The sequence below is a fragment of the Gopherus flavomarginatus genome, chromosome 7, assembly GCF_025201925.1.
Source record: "Gopherus flavomarginatus isolate rGopFla2 chromosome 7, rGopFla2.mat.asm, whole genome shotgun sequence".
Classification (NCBI taxonomy): domain Eukaryota; kingdom Metazoa; phylum Chordata; order Testudines; family Testudinidae; genus Gopherus; species Gopherus flavomarginatus.
Window position 1 is genome coordinate 50,357,720 of NC_066623.1, and position 24,699 is coordinate 50,382,418.

Here is a 24,699-nt window from a genome sequence, read left to right on the forward strand (position 1 = left end):
TGTACACTAGATTGAGCGATATTAAAGTTTTTTAAATATGAACATCTCTATGGATTAGCAGCTCAGGCAAGCTTAAGGTAGGAAATTCAGGTACTGGAGACTGAAGGTTTCATAAAATCTTTCTAGCTTTTTTTCTGGTACAGATAATCAGCCTCTTTGTAAACCAGCCATAAAGGAGGCCTGTCAATGGAAAATAACTCTCCACCAAAATGGAACTTAATCAGACCATTTGTTTTTAAGTGAAAACACATCAGTGAGTGAGGTGTCCCACAGCTTGACTTGTAACACTTTTCTCTATGTCTGAGCTTGGGAAAAGAGTGGAGGAAAATAATTCATGTTTGAAGAGTGGCTGCCTCTCCTAGCCCTAACCTGCAGGAGATCTGCAGAGCGTGGAGCTGAAGAGAGCAGGGGCCTTGGACGGCATGAAGGAGGCACTCAGTGGGAGAACATCAGTGAACCTTTTGAGTTCTCATGCTTACCCCACACTGCAGACCTTAAAAGATTTGTTGTGACCTGCAGCTTCTGCAAGCTTTAGGTTGATTTGGAGGTCCTCCTGAGCCTTAGATTTATGGGGTATCCTTTTGACCCCTCTCATGACCCTTAGTAATAGTCCCCTGAGGAGGCCATTCTGCCTTGTTGGGCCATCATGAGCCTAGCTAGGCATATAAGTTTGTTGGCAGGAAGTGCCGACTAGCCCATGCTATGGCTCACGAGAAGGAAAGGTTGGTGATAGGCCATGAGCTTGCTAAGGCGTGTAGGGAGGTTGTGGCTGTGGTTAAATTCTCAAGATTTTCAAAGGCAAAAGCTGGAGTTCTGCACAGTGAGCCTCCTGAGCTGAGGGCTGCTAGGCTCAGGAAGTTTGTCATAAGCGTCGAAGGTCCTTAAGAGGCAGAAGTGTTTACCCAGGCAGAGCCTTCCTCCTGTGTATATCCTAAGGTCTGCAGGAGTTGGGTGTTCTCTGGAGGATCTTACGTGTGCGTTAACAAGGCTCCCATTCTGCAAAAGCAAGAGGAAGGGAAGGAATGCTGCATCCCTTCTCCCCTTTGCTCTCTAGAACCAGGCTAAATTTTAGAGAAAAGGTTTATGTGGGAATTACCTTCATTTTAAGGTAAAGTTAAGGTTGCGGGCACATAAGAACTTTGTATACATTACATTTCAAGAACACTGGCATTTTATACCACGCAAACTTTAGACGCCATGAAAATTGAGAATTAGAGAATGTATACAACCTAAACTGCTTTCTCAGTAACAAGCAGTTCCACCTTCAGCATACCTCAGCATTTTCACTGCTATCTCTGTTCTGAACTGAGGGCTCAATTCTGTAAAGTGCTGAAGACATTAAGTATTGGCACCTCACTGAAACCAGTCATATGGCATGTGGCGATCAGTTATCGGTGTCACTGGACAACAGCTAAAATATGCCCAGATCTTGTAACTGTAGCACTGACATTGAAAGAGCAAAGATTAGTATGGTGATCAAACAGCACAGGTGGTATTGGAGGAGCATGTGTACGAAAAAAAGATTAATGTTCTCTGGCACACATTTTCAATACTTTACGGTGCACAATTTTTTAAGATGGGAGGCTGTGCTATGAGGGCAGAGTTACAGCTGTTTGGTTGCTTTAACATTGAATGTTCACGCTTTCAGTGATTTGGATTTCTTTTAGGTCAACCTTGACTCTAAACTTTTGCATTTCTAATCCTTAACTCATAATGTTCATTTAAAGCAATATACATTCAATCCAATGATACTTTCCTGCAACTTTAGCTTCATTTTCACAAAAAAAAAAGTTTGGAAATGCTAATCTTTACCTGGCATCTCCCATGAATGTAGGAAACTACTTTTCATGCTAAGGGAACCTTCACTTTTTATATCCATGTCATTCTCCCATGTCAAATTAAATTAGATAAATAATATTTTATATTGTGTCCAAAATGCACTGGGCACCTCAGACAAAAGACACGGTTGCTACTCTTCAGAGATTCGTCTAAATGGTGTAGAATGAGTTTCCCACCAGAGTGTATCTTTCTATCTTGAATCTTTGCATGGTAATGTGACAGGTTCCCAATATTCCATGCCCATCCAGCACAGCTGTTGGTCATCCTTTATTACTATTACTCCATCATAATCTAGTAGGATTATCACAAACATTCAGAGGGGATGCTACTATTACTAGCCCACTGAGGCATCCTCAGAATTAAATTCTGCCTCAAATCCAAGTGAGTAATGTTGGGTAATTGCAAGGATTATTGCTATCAACCCTGCAGGGTTTGGATACTTCTGTGGTTGGGATTTCTTAAAATAACCAGCTATGGAGCTTCAGGAACAGATCTTGACATGTCTTGCATGAGTGTTTTGCTGAAACATGGAGCCTCTCTTATGTAGCCAAACTAATTTTCAACTGTTTATGGCTGTATAGTAGAGCTTTGCTAATTTTTAACTGAGATAGGCTGGGTTGCAAAAACTGATTCTTGGAGTCTTTTGAAAGTGACAGCTCATACTTCTGGTCTCTTATGATTCAGTAAAGGCAGGCACCGCTTTGGAAGCCAAAATCCTGTGGGGTGATCTTGAATTGCAGTGCTGCTTCACTTATTGCCTTTTTTTTTAAGTGTGGTCGCAATTTATGTATGTGTAGGCAAGTTTATTACTATGCTTGGCCTATACAGATGTTACATTTTGTGAAATGGTTGGAGAATGTAAGTGCTAAGCCTTAGTAGTGTTCTTCTACAGCCTCCTCTTGTAGAACTTGGTTGTCAAACTGAGTCCAATTTAAACTGTTCCAATTTGAATTTCTCCTTTATAGCAAATCACTCTTAATCTCTGTCACGTCCTGCGTGGAACAGTATTGTGGATCCCTAATGTAATCTTGCTGCATCTTGTGAAGAACAGTACTGTGTAGTCTCAAAGCCCCTTCTTGTTGAAGAAGCCATCTGCTAGGCTCGATTTTCTTTGTAGCCTGGCCCACTTCACATTGCAAACATGAATTTCTCTGTTGGTGCCCAAATTCAGCTCTTGGAGGCTGTTTGGTGCTTTCAGCCTAGTAGTCTTCCTGCCCCTGCAGCAAAGCTAACAATCTGTGGAGACTCCCCACTTTGCTGTGGAATGCTCTTGGTTTTTCCTCTCCTTTACTCTTCTTCTCTGAGGATTCAATCCTGTTTTCATTGCGCAATGGCCAGAAACTGTTGTGGTCAGTAATGATCAGCTGCTTTCACCTTAAGGAAGCTCAACTGTGGTCCACCTGGCATTGCTGGTAGACCCTGATGTCAGGCAACTTCCTGCATTTGTCATTGGAAAATCTTCCCAGTTGGTTCTTGGTGAAGCTCCCCCAAAATCATCTCTAGGTTTCTGTAGCAAGAAGGCGTGGCAGATACGGAGAGAACGCCGCAAGCCACCTAGTGGGTGGAGCCAGGAGGGCCAGACCCCACATGCCGGAAGCAGAGGGGCGGAACAGGAAGAGGAAATATAAAAAGCTAGTAGACAACCACAGTGTCCGTTGTTTTTAGAAGACATCAGGGCTTTACCATAGCCATTTGTTCATGGGCAAAGCAATCCATGGTCTTTAAGATGGAGAGTGTACCTGTTTATCTAAGGGACAGCTGCGTTCAGGTGAAGTGTATGTACAAACATATGGGGCTATTGCAGCTGAATCCACTGGTTAACTTCAGTTTGGGGTTGCACTCAAGAACTGGATTTGTCTCTAACAAACTGCTCTTACTTAAGCTTCTCTTCAGGCATAGGGATTGATGCTTTCTTACTTCAATTGTTGTGACTCGTCCTGTGCTTCTCATCTGTTGCACTAGGGAGCAGAGCTTTAGGCAGGAATTTTCAAAGGAACCCACAGAGGTTAAGCACCTCAGCTCCTATTTAATTTCAGTGGGAGTTGGGCACCTTTTAATCCCTGTGAGCATGAGCCTGCCCTGTGTACTGGTGGATGAAAGTGCCACAGTGTGACTGGCAGCCTCTGGGAGGAATTTTGGTCAAGTCAGCCTGAGGTGGCATGACTTTTTTCTCTGCCAAGAAGGCTGACAAATATCAAAGAGAGAGAGTGAAAAAATTGCTATAAAATCTTGTGCTCTCATTTCTTGTGTTTAAATTTACTCTTTTGACAGAAACCACTTTCTTCAGCTTCTGTTGCAGAAAAAGATACAGTAACAAGTAATACTATTTTTGTGGGGGCAAAATATAGGCTGTGCGCAGGATAATTTTCAGCTCCAAAGAACTTCTCTATAACATTTCAAGTGATAAAACAAAAGCTTTAAATTAACCAGGTTAGAAAGGTGATACTGGCTCTGAAATCTCAAAGTAATCAGCTCGCTGAGCCCTAAACTACTGAATATATTTGCTTCTAACTTTTCAGAAATTTTAAATCCTTACCCAACAGTGAGTGATGATGTAATATTGGTGATGCTGGCAGGCCCTTCCATGGGAGTTCAAGGAGCAATGAGCACCCATGCACTAAAATGCCCAGAGATTGGTCAGAAGCTGTGGAGAGTGCAGTCCTTTTCCCTGTAGTGCGTCCGTTGGGGGTTAGCTGTTCGAAAGGGGGCAGGGAGGGTAGGGGGAAACATGGAATTATGATCCCTTTTCTCCCTTCTACCCCCTGCATAAATTGGCAGAGCTAGCCACTGTGGGGAGAGGGCACACTGCACCCTGCAAAGGTGGCAGAGCTGCAGCTCAGGGATGCAAATCCTTGGAGACCCCAGAAAAGAATCCGACGTACTTGACCACAGTTCATCCTGGAGTCTGCCATCTACGTTCAGCTTCATCCACAATGTGAGGGTTCATGTTCAAAGGAATTTAAACTCCTGCTTTAGCTAGCATTGCATTGTGAATTATGAAATATCGACCAGATCTTCAATATCATTCTGCACTGCTTGCTAATTCTCAATAATGAGTCTGGATTAGCAGATGACCACTAAGAAACAGTGCAACTTTAATATGTTAAATGATCTCTGGTAGAATGAACATTTGCCAATCCAGAACACGTGTTCCTCTTGTTCCCTCATGTTTGTAGTGATCTTCCAGCTTTGGAAGTACTCTTTGAATGTGCCAAGCAGTGTCTTTAGGGACTTGTACAGTGGCACTCAAAGACATTTGCATAAACTTGTCTCCAAGATGCCTGATACTGAGTCTGGATTCGTGGGGGAGATGAGACTAACAGATAAGACATTTGTTCTAACTCCTGCTGACATCATCTTTGGTTACTTTCTCCTGCTAAGACCTGGTCTACACTTATAAGTTTGGCTGGCATAGTTGTGTTGACCAGTGAATCCTCATTCTCCCTCCCCTCTGACATAGCTATGCAGAAGCTCTACTTGGATGTTGTTATACCAGCAAAAATGTTGTTTTGTTTATATAATGTAGTCTGTTTGGGGAACTGGTATAAGCTGTCTCTCCACTGGGGGCAGGTTGCTGGTACAGCATACCCCTTCAAGTGAAGACCAGACCTTATAGTGAGGTGATTAATGTCTTTAGGTAATTACTGAAAATACATTGCTGTATTAGCTTGAGAACATGGAGCATTTTTCTGACTTTTATATTTTGTCTTACAGATCTCTTCACTTACTAGGTCTTTCCCAAGTTTACTGTGTTTTCTAGAGGAGGTGAAGAGAGAGGGGATGGACGAGATGAAGAGTGGTTTAATGTGGTGATGTATCTTCTTTCCACCACTTCTCCATCACCATCCCATCCCAAAGCACTTCACCAGCCAGCACCCTGTCAGAGCACCCAATCATTCCATACCACCAATGACTTTCCACGTAATTCATTTTTCTCGTTTATAATAGTGCCTCCACAGAGCCCCCTAGTAGGAGCTGCATGTGCAACCATTAGATCATGGAACTGTTTTTGGGCAATAGTTGGCAGTTAGGGGCATGTACGATTCACTAAAGCCCAACATTTTAAGTCAGAAGGCTTAAAATCCTTTCTAACAGTACCTCGGTTCCAGTGTCTGCCTCCTGGAGTGGTCATGAAATTATCCTTGTTTTCCATCATGTTATCTTAAAATGATTGTAGTTTTATATCTAATCTACTTTTAATTCAGATTCAGGTTTTATGTTTGATAATGGATACATACTGGTAGTTTTTGCTATCTTGGGTTGCCACCAGCTTTGCCCAAGATGGCAGATCATCAAAAACCCTTGCATTTAGGAGCCATTCCTAATCACCCAGGTAAGTCCTCTGTTTCAGATAGGCCTGAAAGGTGCCTTTTATGCCTTGGGGAAGAGCCATTCTGCTTGCGGTAGTTGTGCCTGTGGTGCCTACAGATTCTTCAGAAAGACATCAGATGGACTAAAAGACATGGGTCCAGCAAGTTATTGTGGTGGTGCATGAATTAAGGAGACCTCTTCCTGAAAAGCCTCCCCAGATGTGAATAATGTGCCCACTAAGCTTCCCTCCAGGCTGAGAGGGGTAGTTGTGATCATAGTGTCTTGTGGAGAATTATTGAAGTGAGTTCTAGGGGCTCAGAATCAGCATTCATCCGAAGTATTGGATCCATGAGATCTGATCCTGAGCCCTGGGAGGGTCAGAGAAAAGACTCTTGACATTGAAACACAGGAATTGCCATGTTGGAATGGTCCCGTGGTCCATCAGCCCCATTATTTATTCTCTGATGGTGGCAGACACTGGGTGCTTCCGAGGAAGAGGCAAAAAGCCCCACAATAGGCAGATGTGGGGTAATCTGCACCATTGTGAAGCTTTCTGTCCCTAATGGAGATTGCATTAAATCTTGGAGGATGGGATGTCTTCTCCTTTCATTGCTTTATTAGCATTAACTGTGATAACTCTGGGTATTCTTACCCATCCCTCGTAGCAAGATTTCAAAATTAATGACTTCAGTGACATTCTGTGGCAATAAATTCCAGAGTTTAATTATGCATGTGATGGAGTATTTTCTTTTACACATTTTGAATTTCCCACCTATCAATTTCATTGAATGTCCCCTTGTTCTTGTGTTATGAGGCAGGGAGAACAGAATGTCTTGATCTACCTTCGCTAGACCATCCATTATGTTAGATAATTTTATCATGTCCCTTCTTTATCCCCTTTCAATGGTAATCAATCCATTTCTTCAAACTATTGCCACAGGAATTTTCCATGATCCAATCAGTCTTGTTATCAGTGTCTGAAACCTCTCTATTTCAATACCCTTTTTGAGATGGGAAGGCCAGTACTGTACATAGTGTTCCAGATGAGGCTATATCATTGATTTGTATAATAGCACAGTATTTTCTGCATTATACTATCTTGTTAGCTTTTTCATCTGCATTTGCCCATTGAGCAGAGGTCTTCATTGACTTTCCCCTCCAATGTACATTACCTTGCATTTATCAACATTGAATTTCACTTGCCATTGTGTTGTCTATTCACCTAACTTGGTTAGGTTTCTCTAACATAAATAACTTTTTCATATGCAAAATTTGTTATCTCACTGCTCCGCCCACCTTTCCAGATCATTAACAAGCTGCATTAAACACTGGACCTAATGGAGATCCTTGAGATGTTGAGCTGTTAACCTTTTATCATGATGAAAATTGACCACCTATTTTTACTATTTTTTTTGTCTTTGCCAGATTTTGAGCCATGACAGGACTTTGCCTCTCATCCCATGACTACTTAGTTTCTTTAACAGCCTCTTGTGAGAGATCTTGTGAAAGGCTTTTTGAAAATGTAAGATACATCACCTGGTTCTCATTTGTCCCCTGCTTTCCTATGCATGCAAGTCTAATTGGAAAAAGACAACTTTCCATTCCCTAAATCATGTTTTTGTTCTAGTTTAAAGGATCCATTCAACCAATTCACTAGGTACAGAGGTGAGATTTACTGATTTGTAATTCCCCAGATCATCCCTAGAGAATAGGGCCTCCAGAGCTGGGCTGGTGGGACCTATCTCCTGCATTGGACTTTCTATCTGATCCATTTGGCAAAGCCCCCATGAGACACTCTGAGCGTGTAGATGATGTCATATGACCTGGAACCATGTTCTGCACTGAGCCACCACTACTCTTCCTCAGGATCTGTGGGATCAGGTCCTCCTAATATTCTCTCTAAAGCAGTCTTCCTCTCTGCGGTGTTGTATGAGGCTTTGTACAGGTCTGTCTAGTCCAGGGGTAGGCAACCTCTGGCATGCGTGCCAAAGGCGGCACGCAAGCTGATTTTCAGTGGCACTCACACTGCCTGGGTCCTGGCCACTGGTCCAAGGGGCTCTGCATTTTAATTTAATTTTAAATGAAGCTTCTTAAATATTTTAAAAACCTTATTTACTTTACATACCACAATAGTTTAGTTATATATTATAGACATAGAAAGAGACCTTCTGAAAACATTAAAATGTATTACTGGCACGCGAATCCTTAAATTAGAGAGAACAAATGAAGATTTGGCACACCAAGTCTGTTCTGAAAGGTTGCCGACCCCGGTCTAGTCTATCTATTTGAGGGGTGCTCAATACCATTTAGATCTGAGCTTAGTGCTTTGGTGACCATGCTTCTAAGGAAAATAGGCATTGTTATACTTGATCACAGATCAACTCCAAAGGGAGTCTAGTGAGCCCGGGAAGTTCTTAAGAGCCTCTGTCCCATTAAATGTCTTCAGGACTAAAATAAGGTCTGGTCTTCACTGCGGGAGATCGACCATTTCATAGTGTGCGTAACTACAAATATACAACACATGTCTCTTACAGGTTGCATTGGTCCAGATTCCAATCTATGTTACAGGTACATCTGGTGAAGCTCCATTGACTAAGTATTTTAGACTTGTTCCTTCTTATTTCAGGGCTTTTTTTGTCCCTCACAGGGCTGGTCTACACTACGAGGGGAAATCGATCTTAGATACGCAACTTCAGCTACGTGAATAACGTAGCTGAAGTCAAATATCTAAGATCGGATTACTCACCTGTCCTCACCGCCCGGGATCGATGTCCACGGCTCTCCCTGTCGATTCTGCAACTTCGTTGGGGTTGGTGGAGTTCCGGAATCGATATAAGCGCACTCAGGGATCAATATATCGCATCTAGATGAGACGCGATATATCGATCCCCGAGCAATCGATTTTAACCCGCCGATACGGCGAGTAGTCTAGACGTAGCCACAATCTCTGCTCAGGCTTAATCTGTCTATGGAATTTTCAGAGGTAAAATTTGAGTATATCTTGTGCAAGGGATAGATTTTAAAAAAAACAACAACATTTTTGAAGAGATTTAGGGTTAATGTCACTTTCCCCATTATTGTTAACTAAAGTCTTGTCAGCAGAGGCTGAAGATTAATCTTTAGAGAAACTCCCAAGAACAGGATTCACTGGGACCAAAGCCAAAGGTTTCCTTAGACACAGCTTCCATCCATCAACACCTGCTCACAGTGTTCCTCTTCCCCCTCCTGGTACCTCAGGGAGCCAGGATCCTCCCTGAGGACATGGAGTTATATTTCCATTGAGAACAATGGGAGGCATTGAGCATCTTTTCTAAGGGCAACCCCTGGCCTCAGTCCCATTAAGAACAATAGATGATAATAGCCACTTTGAAAGAGAGTAGTGCTTGAGTTTCTCTGAAGACATGCCAACTTCTGAGGGAGTAGCTTCCAGTCATGAAGAATAACTAGAAAAATGATCACTAATCCAATAGTGCCAAAATCAAGCATTTAAATTCTCTACAGCTTGAGGTCTTCAAACCACAATCTGAAGACTTCAATAACTCAGACATAGGTTAGGGGTTTGTTACAGGAGTGAGTGGGTGAGATTCCGTGGCCTGCATTGTGCAGGAGGTCAGACTAGATGATCATAATGGTCCCTTCTGACCTTAAAGTCTATGAGTCTATAAGGCTTTTAAAAATAAGTGTTGGGTTATGATTTACCTTCTGGTTTTTGAACCTCTAGAGTTATGCTTGGGGCACAATTTCAAGCTTTTCCTCCTTAACTAGGAGGGTTGGAAACTTTTAAAATGAGAACTGAAATTCTTATGTATTCACAGAAGTCCAGGAGTTGGGGCTTTAAGAAACACTAAATGTTACAAGATAAGATAAAATCCCAAGAGTTGGCAACAGTGATTAATTTGATTAATTTGAGCTGTCTCCTCAAAGTTAAACTAGGTATGTTAGTCTGGAAATGCACAGTTAAATCACCAAAAGAACCTTAACTCTGCCATGTAGTGTCCCCATGAGGGGAAAAGTATGTATATACATTAGATATAGATCTTTAAAAATCAGTTTAATCTACTCCAGGGCCACAGTCAATACCTTCATTCCTACTGTATTGTTACTACATGGTGTCACGACAAACATTATACACCTGGATTGATGCTAGGCCTATCAGACAAAAAAGTCCATCTGTACTTTTGGTGCTTTCACTGCAGCCCACAAGATGTTGAAAAAAATTTCAAAGCTAAAGCTGATACCATTTTCTTGAGACTTTTCTTTGCAAATTCAGTGGATTTAGAGGAGAAAATAATCAGTTGATCTTTGACTGGATATAAGTTAACACTCAGAAGGCAAGAAAAACACAGCATCTTTAATTCCAGGAGCATCCACTTTAGACTGAGGGTATGTTTATACAGGAAAAGTTCTGCACAGGTTAGCCTACTTGAGCTATTTTGAATCCAGCCTGCTCAAATAACAATAGCAGTAAAGACATGCACCACAGGGTTCGGAGTAGGTAATAAAGACCCAGCACAGACTTGGGTATGTAATTGGCTTGCTAGCCTGCTGTGAAGCCCACACTGCTGTCGCCCCTACTACTGGTACTCATGTTAGCTGGACTGAAGCTTGCTTGAGTAAGCTAGTCGTGCGCAGCTTTGCTCAGGCCTTTAGCAACATCTAGTTTATACTGGGTATGTCCAGAGACATGATGCAGATATTCCAAGGATAGGTATCTGCAGAACTATTCCTTGCTCATATCCCCATGTATATGTTCTTCCAAGGCAGTGTGTCTCCCCTGGAGTGTATCTCTCCTTCTAGGGCTGAGGGAAAATTCATTCTCATAATAACTAAATGCCCAGGAGCCTTTCTACTGAGGCTGTGAACATGGTAGTCAGTTGTGTTAATAGCTATGCCTGCTAAGGACTGGATTGGGATACTGACTATTCAGATAGGGCACTGGTATGCTGATGAAGTTCTCTGTTAGCCCAGTGGTCTCCAAAGTGGGGTGCAAGCAGCTTAGGGAGTGCTCAAATTTTTTTACTGATGGGGTGCACAATCAAAAAAGTTTGGAGACCACTGTATTAGCCCTTGGTTAGCCCAAGGGGCTTATTTGTTGCAAGTATTTCTATCTTCACTTGGCAGTGCATGGGTCACCTCCATTTGCAGATTAAAGCACTAGTGGGTACCTGGGTGTATTTAATCAATTATGTTTTTCTTAGAAATACTCCCAAGACTGTCATTTTCTATTCCACAAACTGTCCCGTATTCAGGATTTCTGACTGTCCCTCAGTTAGTGGAATGGTGTCTTGTGCAAGGCTTCCCTGGAATTCTGTTAAACTAGTCCCTCTTGACTTGCCAGGTCAGTTTTGTACTGAGGATGTAGATGAATGTCAGCTCCAGCCCAACGCCTGTCAGAATGGAGGGACCTGCACCAACCACAATGGAGGCCACAGCTGTGTGTGTGTCAATGGCTGGAGCGGGGAGGACTGCAGTAAGAACATTGATGACTGTTTCAATACTGCCTGTGCTGTCGGGTCTACTTGCATTGATCGTGTGGCTTCATTTACATGTATCTGTCCAGAAGGAAAGACAGGTAAGGATAAGAAATGTACATAGCTCTGGGATTGCTGCTCTGTGCTGCCAGCGGACAGCTAGAGGAGTAGGATACCATTTCTAAAGTAAACTAAATGTGCCTTTTGAAAAACTTTAAAAAATGTTACTCATTTCTGGCTCAGGAAGCTCACACCACAGGAACAACTCCCCCATCCGGTGAGAGGGTGCAGTGTGCCCTCCTCTTTGTGGCCATCCATCACTTGTGTGGAAGAGGACCCTCTCTTGGGAAAGTTTCTAGCTATGCATGCAGGAGCAAAAGTGAAAAGGAAGGTTTCTTATACCCTCTGCACAATCCTCACCTGTGCAATGACCAGCCAGCATCTGGCCTGTCACAGGATAAATTGTGAACAGTAAGATTAAAATTGTTTAACTTGGAGGCTTCCAATAGAAATGCTTAAAAGCATAAATGAAGGCTAACGGGCAACCCTAACTGTCCCTATTTGTGCACATGACACAGGGATAGATCCTGGCCCACACCCAGATCTCCTGGTACCATTCGGGCAGTGTGAAGGAAGTGGCTTGGAGAAGGAGAAACTGGGGCAGTTTGGACCTCAGGGCAGGCAAATGGGGCCCAAATGCTCTCTGATGTCACCCTGCGGGTGGTAAAAGACTCCCCTGTGACCAAGGGCAGGACAAGCTGGCCACCCTGCATACACTGAGGGGAAGGACCATTGTGATCCCTTGTTCAAGGGAGGAAGAATTACGTGCAGACCCTGTGAGGGCTGTACTACCCTGAGAAGGTGTGATTGGGTGAGGCCTTGTGCAAGTCCTGGAATACAGCTTGCATATAAAACCAGAGCCCAGGAGATAGGGGACTGGATTTTGAAGCTCCTGTGCCTTTAGGATAACACACCCATATGACTAAAGTGGGGAACTAGGATGTGGCTGTATACGAGAGGAATGTTGCTTTAAAGCTGCCTTATCTGGCCTGATGGGGAATCCCTTGCAGGTGTAGATAAGAAGCTAAGAGCATTGACACACCAAGGGAGCTGCACAGGCAGCCTGGAGGCTATGCAATAGCTCCTGGCCATGTTGAGGACTAAGGAAAGGAGCTGCATTTTGTGTTCAGCAGAAAATGCACCATGCTAGCTGGTGAAGGGGAGAGAAAAACTGGCTAGGAAGAGCTGCTCCCAGCTGATGCTTTAAACACTAAACCATTATAGCATACAAGGAATACTGACAAACACTTTGAAATTACAGCAGTATGACATGCCGTTGTATTATGCCGTACAGTACATGGTCAGATTCCAGTGGCAAATATCTGCAGGTGACATCTTCTTCTGTCATGGTTCCAGTCGCCTCTTGGCATGAGAAATGGGGCCTAGATTAAAAAAATCAGTGTGGAGAATGCTAAATGAGTGGTGCAACCCGATGAACAGATTTTATTCTTCCCAATGAACTACTTAGTGTGACCTCTTTTGCTTCTGTAGGTCTCCTGTGCCACTTGGATGACGCATGTGTTAGTAACCCATGCCTGATGGGAGCTCTATGTGATACCAACCCTCTGAATGGACACTACATCTGCACCTGTCCTCAAGGCTATAAAGGAGCAGACTGTACTGATGACGTGGATGAGTGTGCTATGGGTAAGTTCCCATTTGCTACTTGTGCATTTGCTAATAGGTAGGTGTGTGGATGTTCTACTTGAGAAACTGATGGAGGGAGGAATAGGAACAGCTTGTGGAAATACATGACCTATGTGAGGATACAAAGGCCCAGGATACAATCTTGCATTGTTCCATCAACAATTTAAGACTTGTGTGGTACTTCTGATCCTCAGAGCACTTTACAAACACTATAACCTCTCCCCAACTCTGAAAGGTAGGCTAGAATGACCACTTCTCTAAGGGAAGCTGCAATAGAGATTCAGTGACTGCCCAAGTGATGAAGTCTGTCACTGAGGATCAGAACTCAGAGGTACCAGTCTTTGAGATCCATCTAGTCAGAAGCCGGTCTCTGAAATTGGGTAGTATTGGCTGCATTAGGGAAAGGTGCAAGAAGCCCTGCGTAGTCAGTTATGGGATACTTGCCCCCATGGAAGTTTCTAATTAATCCCCAGTATTTACAAGTTGAAGCAAGAGAGCTTGCATTACTTCCATAACTGTTCATACTTACTGCTATAACTCTGGATATTCATGTCATCCATATAATATTGCTAATCCTTATTAAACCTGATAAGCTTATGGCCTCAATTACGTCTTGTGGAAATGAGTTCCATGGGCTGATTATGTTACAGTAACTCCCCACTTAATGTCCTCTTGCTTAACATTGTTTCGATCTTCCATCCCTGCTCAATTACAGAACATGCTCCATTTAAAGTTGTGCAATGCTTCGCTATAACCTCATTTGGCTGCCTGCTTTGTCCACAGTTGGCAACCCCCCATCAGCTGCCCTAAGCCCTCCCGCCCGCTGGCAGACCCCGTGAATCAGCGCCTTCTCCCTCCTCCCTCTGCTTCCTGCCCACAGCAATCAGCTGGCTTGCAGTGTTCAGGAGGGAGGAGCGAGGACTTGGCGCAGGCTCCCTCTCCCTCCCCTGTCTCCCAAATGCTGCAAACCAGCTGATTGCCATGGGCAGGAGGCAGGGGAGGGAGTGGGGAGCCTGTGCACCAAGTCCTCACTCCTCCCCCGCCCTCCTTCTCCCTGAACGTTGCAAGCCAGCCAGTGGTGTGCAGCAGGCCCAGTCCTATTCAACATATTCCTAAATGATCTGGAAAAAGGACTAAATAGTGAGGTGACAAAATTTGCAGATGATACAAAATTGTTCAAGACAGTTAAGTCATAGAATCATAGATTATTAGGGTTGGAAGGGACCTCAGGAGATCATCTAGTCCAACCCCCTGCTCAGAGCAGGACCAATCCCCAAATCCCTAAATGGCCCCCTCAAGGGCTGAGCTCACAACCATGGGTTTAGTAGGCCAATGGTTAAACCACTGAGCTATTCCTCACCCCTGTCCCAGGCAGACTGCGAAGAACTACAAAAGGATCTCTCAAAACTGGGTGAGTGAGCAACAAAATGGCAGATGAAATTCAGTGTTGATAAATACAAAGTAATCCACACTGGAAAACATAATCCCAACTATACATATAAAATGATGGGGACTAAGTTAGCTGTTACCACTCAAGAAAGAGATCTTGGAATCATTGTGGATATTTCTCTGAAAACATCCTCTCAGTGTGCAGCAGCAGTCAAAAAAGTGAACAGAATGTTGGGAATCATTAAGAAAGGGATAGATAATAAGACAGTATCATATTGCCTCTGTATAAATCCATGGTACGCCCACATCTTGAATACTGCGGGCAGATGTGGTTGCCCCATCTCAAAAAAGAAATATTGGAATTGGAAAAGGTTCAGAAAAGGGCAACAAAAATTATTAGGGGTATGGAACAGCTGCAATATGAGGAGAGATTAAAAAGACAGGGACTTTTCAGCTTGAAAAAGAGACGACTGAGGGGGATATGATAGAGGTCTAAAAAATCGTGACTGGTGTGGCAAAAGTAAATAAGTAAGTGTTATTTACTTCTCCACATAATACAAGAACTAGGGGTCACCAAATGAAATTAATAAGCAGCAAGTTTAAAACAAACAGAAGGAAGTATTTTGTCACACAAACCAGCCAGCCTGGGGAATTCCTTGTCAGAGGATGTTGTGAAGGCCAAGACTGTAACAGGGTTCAAAAAAGAACTAGATAGATTCATGAAGGATCGATCCATCAATGGCTATTAGCCAGGATGGACACGGATGGTGCCCCTAGCCTCAGTTTGCCAGAATCTGGGAATGGGTGACAGGATGGATCATTTGGTGATTACCTGTTTTGTTCATTCCCTGTGGGGCACCTGGCATTGGCCACTGTCAGAAGACAAAATACAGTATTGAGGTAGATGGACCTTTGGTCTGACCCAGTGTGGCCGTTTTTATGTTCTTACTGGCAATCGTAGCTTCTCCCAATATAGCCTACTCTGCAATCTTTATAGTGTGGTTGCCGCCTCTCCGGTTCATTCCTGGCACTTCAGATACCAGTGTACTGTTTGTGATAACATTCTCATTTTGCTGCTGGGAGAAATAAGGAAAAACAGTGATCCAGTTACCTCTGCCCCAATAGCAACTGCTCCCTGGGATTAAGTTCATTTACCTGGCAGGAGAAGTAAAATGGATTGCTGATTGGCTCACTCACCCAGCATGGGACCAAGATGGGTGGTGTTTGGTCTTTCCAAAATGGACCCCAATGTTGGGTCTACATGCCAATGAAGTCATCAGCCACTAGATAACAGAAGCAGCTTTTCCATTGCAGTTCCTAGCGTTCAGCAGAATGACCCTGGCAAAGGCCCACTTGCTCCTGGTGGCTCTTGATCACTTGGGCTTATCAGTTATGTTGATGTTTGGGGTGCTTAGACCACTTCATGCTTTCTGAAGAACCGCTTTTCTCGTTGCTACTGGTACTTTTTTTAAAATCTCAGACATATGATTCTCCATCCAGTTCAGGTCGTAGCTGTTGCACTTTAGGGTCATTGTATCTGTTTCCTTATCAAACAGATATAACCTTTCCATTTATACGCTATCCTGTTTTTCCCTGTTTTAGTTGTTTTGGACCACCTGTGTGTCAAATCTATTTTGAGAATAATGCCTCAGAGTTTATATGGCAGCTGTTTCTGTCTTTCATGTGGTAGAGGTTGATGATGTCATATCAAACAGCAAGGAAGCAGCTAGATCCTTTAATTACGTTTCCAGACTTCTTATCATTTGGGTTTAGAAGTTGCAATTTTTGCAAAATTAATCTTTTGGGGCTTGTCTAACACATTTTCAACTTGACACTGAGATTTTTGTGTGTGCCCACTGCCTATTGTACCACTTGAAGCCAGTCACTAACCAGCATACATGGTGCTGGTGTCTTGTGGAGAGGGCCACTCCTTGAATGAGTTTTACTCCTCTACCCCACCTTAGACAAGAATGCTGCATGAAGCTCCTCTAGCAGAAGGCCTTACAGGCTAATCGGGCTGATATTGGTAGCAAATGCCTGGCTGTCACTTGGGCTCAGGAGCATCCTGAAGGCCTCACCCCTGAAGTGGGTGGGCAAGTTGAATAGGTGATTTGGATATGAGGCCTTCAAAGAAGCTTGAGTGCCCTGATCCCTGGTTGTGTGCCTCTGTCAATGCCATCTTCAGCTCCATAGGAGTGAGGAGAGGAGCAGTGGTACAGGCCAGAATGCTCTTCTTGATCCATTGATAAGGCTTGGAAATTTCTCTTTCTGTCTGCAAGCAAGTGGCAGTTGAATCTTTCCTCAGCAACAGAAAAGACAGCAGGCACCTCACAGTAGAAAGAAGAGTCCTTTCTGCCCTCCGCTCTTTGTCAGGAGGGAGTGGCACGAGAAGGGTCTGACTGGAGATGGTGCTGAGACTATCATGACCAGAAAAGCAGATATATATATGGTATATAAATGTGTGTCTCTTGCAGCAAACAGCAACCCATGTGAGCATGCTGGGAAATGTGTGAATACAGAAGGCTCCTTCCACTGTGAATGTCTGAAGGGGTATACAGGGCCTCGCTGTGAACTGGACATTAATGAATGTCTTTCTGAACCATGTCAGAATGATGCCACTTGCCTGGATAAAATTGGAGGGTTCACATGTCTCTGCATGCCAGGTAAGGGGACACTTTCCAAGCTGGGATGGGACTTCTAGCAAAGATAAAAGGCTCAGAAAGTGTGAGGAACGGAAGGATTGTCCACTGTGCCGGAGACCGGTGTGATGGGAGTGCCCAAGAGCTGTGCTGAATGAGGTCTCTGGAGATCATTTGCTATGGGCAGATGGGTTGTAAAGGCTTGCTGGTGTGTGAGGGGAGGAGAAAGCAGGCAATAGGGGTGGTGTGAAGAAGGAAGAAAAACTAGTCTGTAATATGTTAGTGAGCAAGACCTGCTTGTTAAATTAAATACAAGCACACAAACTGGTTACTGCTTAACCTTCTTTGTATCTTAACTTTTGGTTTTGGATAATTGCCAGGGCTTTGTCAAGTTTAGGTTTTTAATGTGGCAAGTGATGCAGTTTCCAGTAGATAGGGAAGCTATTCTATAGCCCAGGGGTGGGCAAACTTTTTGGCCCGAGAAAGCTGCCTATGATCTGTCTGAAATGAAGACAGGCTTCCAGTAGGGCCTCTAGGAGCTTTTACCAACCCAGCAGCACTGGAGAGGAAAGCACACAGCACCAGCTAAACAACCTTCAAGACTGGGGCCTGCTAAGCAGTTGTAGGTCCAGGGCAGGGTATGGAAATGGTATGGTGGGCCATGAATGCTCATGAAATTGGGGGTTGGGGTGAAGGCTCTGGCTGGTGGTGTGGGCTCTGGGGTGGGGCCAGAAATTAGGACAACAGGGTGTAGGAGGGGGCTGGGGCAGGGGATTGAGGTGTATTGGGGGTGAGGGCTCTGGGGTGGGCAGAGGGTGAGGGATTGGGGTGCAGGAGGGTGCTCCTGGCTGGGACCGAGGGGTTTGGAGGGCAGGAGGGGGATCAGGGCTGGGATAGGGAGTTGGGGTGCAGGAAGAGGTCAGGGGTCCAGGTGACTCTGTGCTCTGCCCTCTCTGCAGGTGCTGCCCCTGCAGCTCCCATTGGCTGCGATTCCCAGCAAATGGGAGCTCAGGGTCAGCACTTGGGGAAGGTACAGCATGCAGAGACCCCTGGCTGCCCCTACGCATAGGAGCCGGAGAAGGGACATGTTGCTGCTTCTGGGAGCCATGCCACACACAGAGTGGGGCAGGCCTCCAACCCCACTCCCTGGCGGGAATTCGAGGGCCAGATTAAAACGTCTGAAGGGCCAGATGCGGCCCCAGGCTGTAGCTTGCCCACCCCTGCTATAGACTGATAGATCTCACTATTCAAAATATTTTCTGACGTGTTTGAAATCTTTACTCTATAGCAGTTACCACATCAAGTATACCAATGCTCTGTCCAATCTATTAACTTCCCTCTAGCAGTGACCAATACCCAGTGCTTCAGGGAAAGGCGGGGTGGAAAACAGCATGCCCTTGGCCAATAGTGCAGTGTTATGCAAATACAGAGGAAGCATTCCTTCCTGACTCCATTCGATGATGAGCTGACACGATGAAGCATAAAGTGAATTTACCCAGTCTTAGTAAGTCTAGCAACAAGTGAAGGCATTGCACCACCCTTTCCAAAATCCATGTACAGTATTTTTACTCTGCCCTCCTGTGGGAGAGAATTTCAGAGTGACTACCTGCTGAGTTAGAGTTTTCTTTTGTTTGTAAATTATCTCCTTTTATTGTCAGCGACTCTACTTATGTTCTTACACTGGTGCCCATCATCAGTGTATTTGATCCCCTCCCAAATCATTAAAGACATAATTGTCTCTTTCTCTTTTCAGCATGCACAAGAAAATGGTACATTTCCATTCAGATTTCTGTTTTAATGTGACATTGGGAGATCATGCACGCAGTTCTGAAAATGTAATGTTCAAGTTAACAACGAGGAATCCAGTGGCATCTTAAAGACTATCAGATTTATTTGGGCATAAGCTTTCATGGGTAAAAAACCCCACTTCTTCAGATACATGGAGTGAAAATTACAGATGCATGCATAAATATACTGACGCGTAACTCCCTTCTCTTCATGTGTCAGTATATTTATGCCTGCATCTGTAATTTTCACTCCATGCATCTGAAGAAGTGTGTTTGTTTTTTGTGGATACAGACTAACACGGTAATGTTAATGATAATGTTCAAGTTGAAAACTCCACTGTAACACTTGTATTTATGTCTTTAAAATGTGGTCTCTTTATAAAAAATGTCAATACAAACTGGAATTTCTATTTCAGTTAAATCTAGCTTTGATTTTCAGTCCTGGAATAAGGTGTAGCCAACACCCTGGGCACTTTCTAAAGCCTTTCTGCCATTCCTTGTTATCCTTTCCAGGGTTTAAAGGTATGCACTGTGAACTGGAGATTAACGAATGCCAGAGTAATCCCTGTGTGAACAATGGAGAATGTCTGGATAAAGTCAATCGCTTCCAGTGTGTCTGCCCACCTGGTAAGTGTTCCTTTCCAGCACTACCTCTCTTCTCCCTACAAGGGACACAACAGACTGTTGGAGTGGAGCGAAAGTAAACCTACTCAGGATGTGCCTTCCCTGCAGAGTGCTCATGCCCAAGTTAGAATTCCTTTAAAGGAGAACAGAAATGATTAGCTGTAATACTTGCTAAATAAGTTTCATATGCAACTATCCTGATGCAACATTAACACTGTGCGTTTAACTGGACAAATGTTAAGACTGAACACATAGTTTTGCACAGTGGCTGGCAGCTATGACTTCACTTGTTAAAGAACGTCATGGTGAATTACAGACCAATGTCTGTAGAGATTATTTTTTAAATCTGTTTTAATTTGATCCAGTTTTCATCCTCCACATAATTTTTTTGGCTTCCTCAAGGTTTTAGGTGAGAGCCTTTCCTCAGCAATGCAACTCGGTTAAGTCGCTAGCACAGATTTGCTAAGAATTAATCCTGAGCAATACATCTGCCAAAGTCTGCCTACTCTTTGATGCAATTGACACTCTGTTCAGAGGTTTAATGGGGAGAAAAGTGGAGGTACTCTGCAGTTCCACTCAAGTCCAGGCTTGTTCATTTCAAAATGAGATGCTTCAGAGATCATGTTTAGGTATTGAAGGATTTTATTTTTGTTGGTAAATGTAGGTAAACCATTGATTTCATGGACAAAAATATTTCCATTGATGATGATCAAAATTCACAGATAAGCAGCATTTTCTTATATTGCCTGAAAACTTCTTGGAATTTTTTTTAAGGATACTTACTTTGTATATTTTGACATGTGATGTTGACAGTGTTTTAATGTTTCTAAAGCTTTACCTTTTTGACTCTCAATGTCTACTTTCACTAAATAATTATTGTCTGACACACACCCCAATTTCCTGCAACTTTGAAAATTTATACCAATAAAAATAGAAAAAATGCTTAAAAATGAACATCAATACTATCTGTTGACATTATTAAAAAAAAATCGAATTCTTCCAAGCCTAATCATAATGATTGTCCCTCTTACCTTGGGTGATTTTAGCAAGTAGCTAACAATGTTGACATTGAAAATGTCATTAGGATCCAGAGTTAACGATTCGTTGTGGTTAATGAGAAGAGTTCACACTTCTTTTCCAGAATCAGTTTCAGGCTGTCCGCAGACTGTGGCAGGCAGCCAGTATCCATTTCTTTGTTAACATTCAACATTCTTCTTAACCATAAAATCTAAAGATCAGACAAATGAGAGCTTAAATTGTGGAACCAAGATGGCAGTCACAAGGAGAAAAACTGGCTGCTTGAAAAGCTGCAAATTGGCCAGTTTAACAGCTGAGCCTGTTTGAGGAGCAGGAAGGGACAGGGGATGGATATACCTACTCTGAATAGTTTCAGGATTCTCACTTTCCTCTTGCCTTTCAGGTTTCACTGGAGCTGTGTGCCAGATCGACATTGATGATTGCTCCAGCACACCTTGTCTAAATGGAGCTAAGTGCATTGATTATCCAAATGGCTATGAATGCCAGTGTGCCACAGGTTAGCCTTGTCACATCTTCTCACATTCAGTGCAATGGCTATAGCCCCTTGAATAGAAACAAGTATGTGGAGCCTATGTAGTGAACAGAAGCAGGCAGCGAAGCATTGGGTCTGTGCTGTCTCTGAAAGTCTTTTTTCCAGGAATCTTTGCTGCCTACCTCTCTGCAGAAGAGGGCAGCACTGAGAATCTCTTACGGACATAAGCCCCATGGTTTGTGACACCAAAGGATTCACAGTTGCCCAGAAGGAAGTCTAGCTTCACTCTTCCAGTGTCATTGCTTTTCCCCTGCAAAGAATCCCTATTTACTGGTGTTTTTCCATTCTGGGATTCCCCAACATAGAATGCTTTCTTTGGGACTTCAGGATGGGTCAAAGTGAAAACTGGCAGCCTGAGACCGAGAGATGGGTAGAGCAATGCTAGACTGTATTGCTTCCTGCTTGTTGCATCCAAACTACTTAATATAACTGTGTGGAATGGACTATGAGGATCTAAGTGCAATAAGTGTACATGGTGCCTTAAAAGTTGAACACCCAGCAAATGTGGTACACAGTTAGTGGCCACCTGCCAAAAAGTCTGATTTAAGTGACTTGCCCAGGGTCACGTAGGAACTCCATGGCAGAGCCGAGAATAAAATAGAGCTGTCTAAGACCAGGCTTAACTCTTCAGCTCTGAGCAGAAACTGCTGGATGAGACTTAGTTTAGGACTGGGTCAATTAAACTCTTATTCTGGGGTGAGCTTGGCCACTTATTTCCATAGGTGTTAAACAAGTTGCCTACTCCGTGCCTCAGTTTCCCACTTTATAACATCTGATGGTATTAACCCACATCGTTAGGGCTCTTGAGGCTCTAGAAACTCTGTGGTATGTGGAAAGAGGCCGGATTAGCCCATGTAGCTGCTACTGTCTCAGAGAGGCACTCTTAGTCTAGATGGATTCATGTGAGGGTTGGCTTATTGTCAGTGAATCCAAAGAGTCAAATTCTATTTAAAAAGCATCTAAGGCAACATAAGTTGTTTAGCAGCGATAACTTACTCTGCTCTGTACAGAATCCAGAGAGACACACTTGCCCCGAGATGTCCTAAAAATACCAGAGAACTGAACCCCTAACTTTAGATCAGACTTAAATAAAACATTCCTTCCTTTGTTTGGTCCTGATTTTATGTTCGGCAAGTCCTCTTCCCTAAAGAATGGAAGTGGCAGAAGGTGCCAGGAATAGTGTAATAATGCTACACAGGGAATGAGTAGACACTAAGCTCTTTGGGGCAGGAGCAAAGTGTGTTTTTATAGCACCTAGCACGTTGGCTCTATTAGACACAACAGAATTTACCAGAATGGCATTTGGCTTTATGGGGACAGGTTCACGACAGTTTCGGAAGAGGAATACTATGCAAGAGACTGCAGAACAGTCCTCAAAGAGTGGAACAAATTATCAAGAGTTGTAAATTTATCATCGCATGAAGTCCTTATATCAAGACTAGCTGTTATTCTAAAAGACTTGCTATGGTTCAGCCACAGGTTATTGGACTTGATGTGAGAATTGCTGAGTGAAATTGCATTGCTTGTTACATAGGAATTCAGGGCAAATGATCATGAAAAGTCATTCTGGCCTTAAGATCTATGAATCCAACACAAGCCAATGGCTGACTGGAAAGCATCTCTCTTTATTCTCTAGGAGAAATGGTTCTGCAACATATAATATGGCAAGATATCACACTGCAGACTATGCCATAGTTTTATTCCAAATTTTGTTCAGACATCAGTATCTGAAAAGAAGACAGAATTGCAATAGAACAACTGCTAGAAATAGGAGCTCTAGAGCTCGTGGTTCCTGGTAAAGAAAAAATCAGTTTTCTCTGTTTAATGAGTTTGAAAGGAGGATATGTCTTAGATACTATTCCTGTAAAATGAACCTGGCACACACAGACCTTGTCATCCCAGTAAGAGAATGATGTATCAGTTTCCTGAGACTAGACTGTATCACTGCCTCCATAAATCTCTCTTATTCCATCTTTTGACTGTGTTAAGCATTTCTATGAAAATTCTGGAAGTAGCATTTATTTTGTGTGTAATTCCAGGGGTTAAGAAACCTTCTTTGAGACTCTAGTCAGAACATCGTGAGTAGATATAGTGGCAACTTGTAAACTGTGTGTCTCTATGATGGCATGCATTTTTAAAGCAACCTGATTCCTCTTAATAGCTAATTCCCCAGGGAATGTGGTAGATACAAGAGGGCAAGTTTCAGAAATATCAGAATGGAATGGCTCTAGGCCAGAGAAGAGGAGTTGTTACCACCAGGATTCTCCTTCGATTACTGATTGTGACAGAATAAATGTCACTAGGAAAAGGAAAAACCCAAACCCTTTCTCGACTTGGAAGCAGCTGTGGAAAGTCTGTGCCTAGCTCAAGCTAGGGGCGTGGTCCATCTGATTTTCACTCAGTGGGGTGGGGAGCCTTAGTTATTAATCTTTAGCAAAACCTGCTGGGAGGGAAGAGAGGGGTTTGCAGCCATATATAATACAGGGCTACCTCAATCGAGAGGTGCCAGGAGGAGCAGCAATATGAGAAGGGTGGGCTGCTCAAGGGGTGCCAGGAAAATACAGCACCACATCAAAGTGCTAACTAGATTGAGGAGACACGAAAAGCACGTGCTGATTTTGGGTGCACAGGCTGGGGCCTGTTTCCCTACACAGACTTTTTGGATTTCCCAGAAAAGTCAAAAAGACTTGGGGCACACTGAACATGGGCAGCTTTGAGGAAATGGGACTGAAAGCAACTGTGAATGACCATGCAGTTGAAATACTAGTGTCTGTTTAAAGAACTGCTACGTCTCTGGCTTCCTCTTTCCCTCCATTTCTGTGGTGGGGACACTGAGAGCGAGTGTCTTGCATGGCAACATACATTACAGATGAGGAAAAAAGAGATTGTACCAGGACTACTCTGTTCTGCTCCCTGTGAAGGATCATGTTCTCCAGGGCTTTGTCTGCTGTAACTCCAAATGTCTCAAATTATAGGGCACCCATATTATAATAGTGAATTAACAGGGCCTGAAAAATCTACCTGGCAATTCTTAGACCTAGGACTACATCGTTCTAAGCCAGGTGAAAAATGCTTGTCCTGCCTCCTTCAGTTTAAAGGAATGGGTCAGTGGTGTATGACACTTTATAGTAATTACGTTTAATAGTTGTAGTATTGACAATATTATTACAATCAGCTTTCTAATTAATAAATTTAAATATGGAGAACACTCTACTGCTGCAGAGATACAGGAGGTGCATGTCTGCAGCCTTTAGCAGACAGTAGTGTATCACTTTACAGTTGGCTCATGGGTGGAGTGTTTAAAGGTTCTTGACAGTCATGAGGACTAAAAGATTTTTGAACTAAAGCTTACCTTTTCTGCA

General features: G+C 43.3%; 1 protein-coding gene across 2 annotated transcripts in view; it reads left to right on the forward strand.

Annotated features, from left to right (window-relative positions):
• The window catches only part of NOTCH2 (notch receptor 2), a 129,991-nt gene that overhangs the window by 47,204 nt on the left and 58,088 nt on the right, over positions 1-24,699 (forward strand). Inside the window, exons 6-10 of one of the 2 annotated variants that reach the window (XM_050962974.1) lie at positions 11,489-11,722; positions 13,173-13,328; positions 17,192-17,380; positions 19,657-19,770; positions 21,188-21,301. In XM_050962974.1, the coding sequence (XP_050818931.1) occupies positions 11,489-11,722; positions 13,173-13,328; positions 17,192-17,380; positions 19,657-19,770; positions 21,188-21,301 (807 nt within the window). Of the gene's footprint in view, positions 1-5,553; positions 6,574-11,488; positions 11,723-13,172; positions 13,329-17,191; positions 17,381-19,656; positions 19,771-21,187; positions 21,302-24,699 lie in introns of those variants that run through there. The other variant, XM_050962975.1, reaches the window with a different exon arrangement.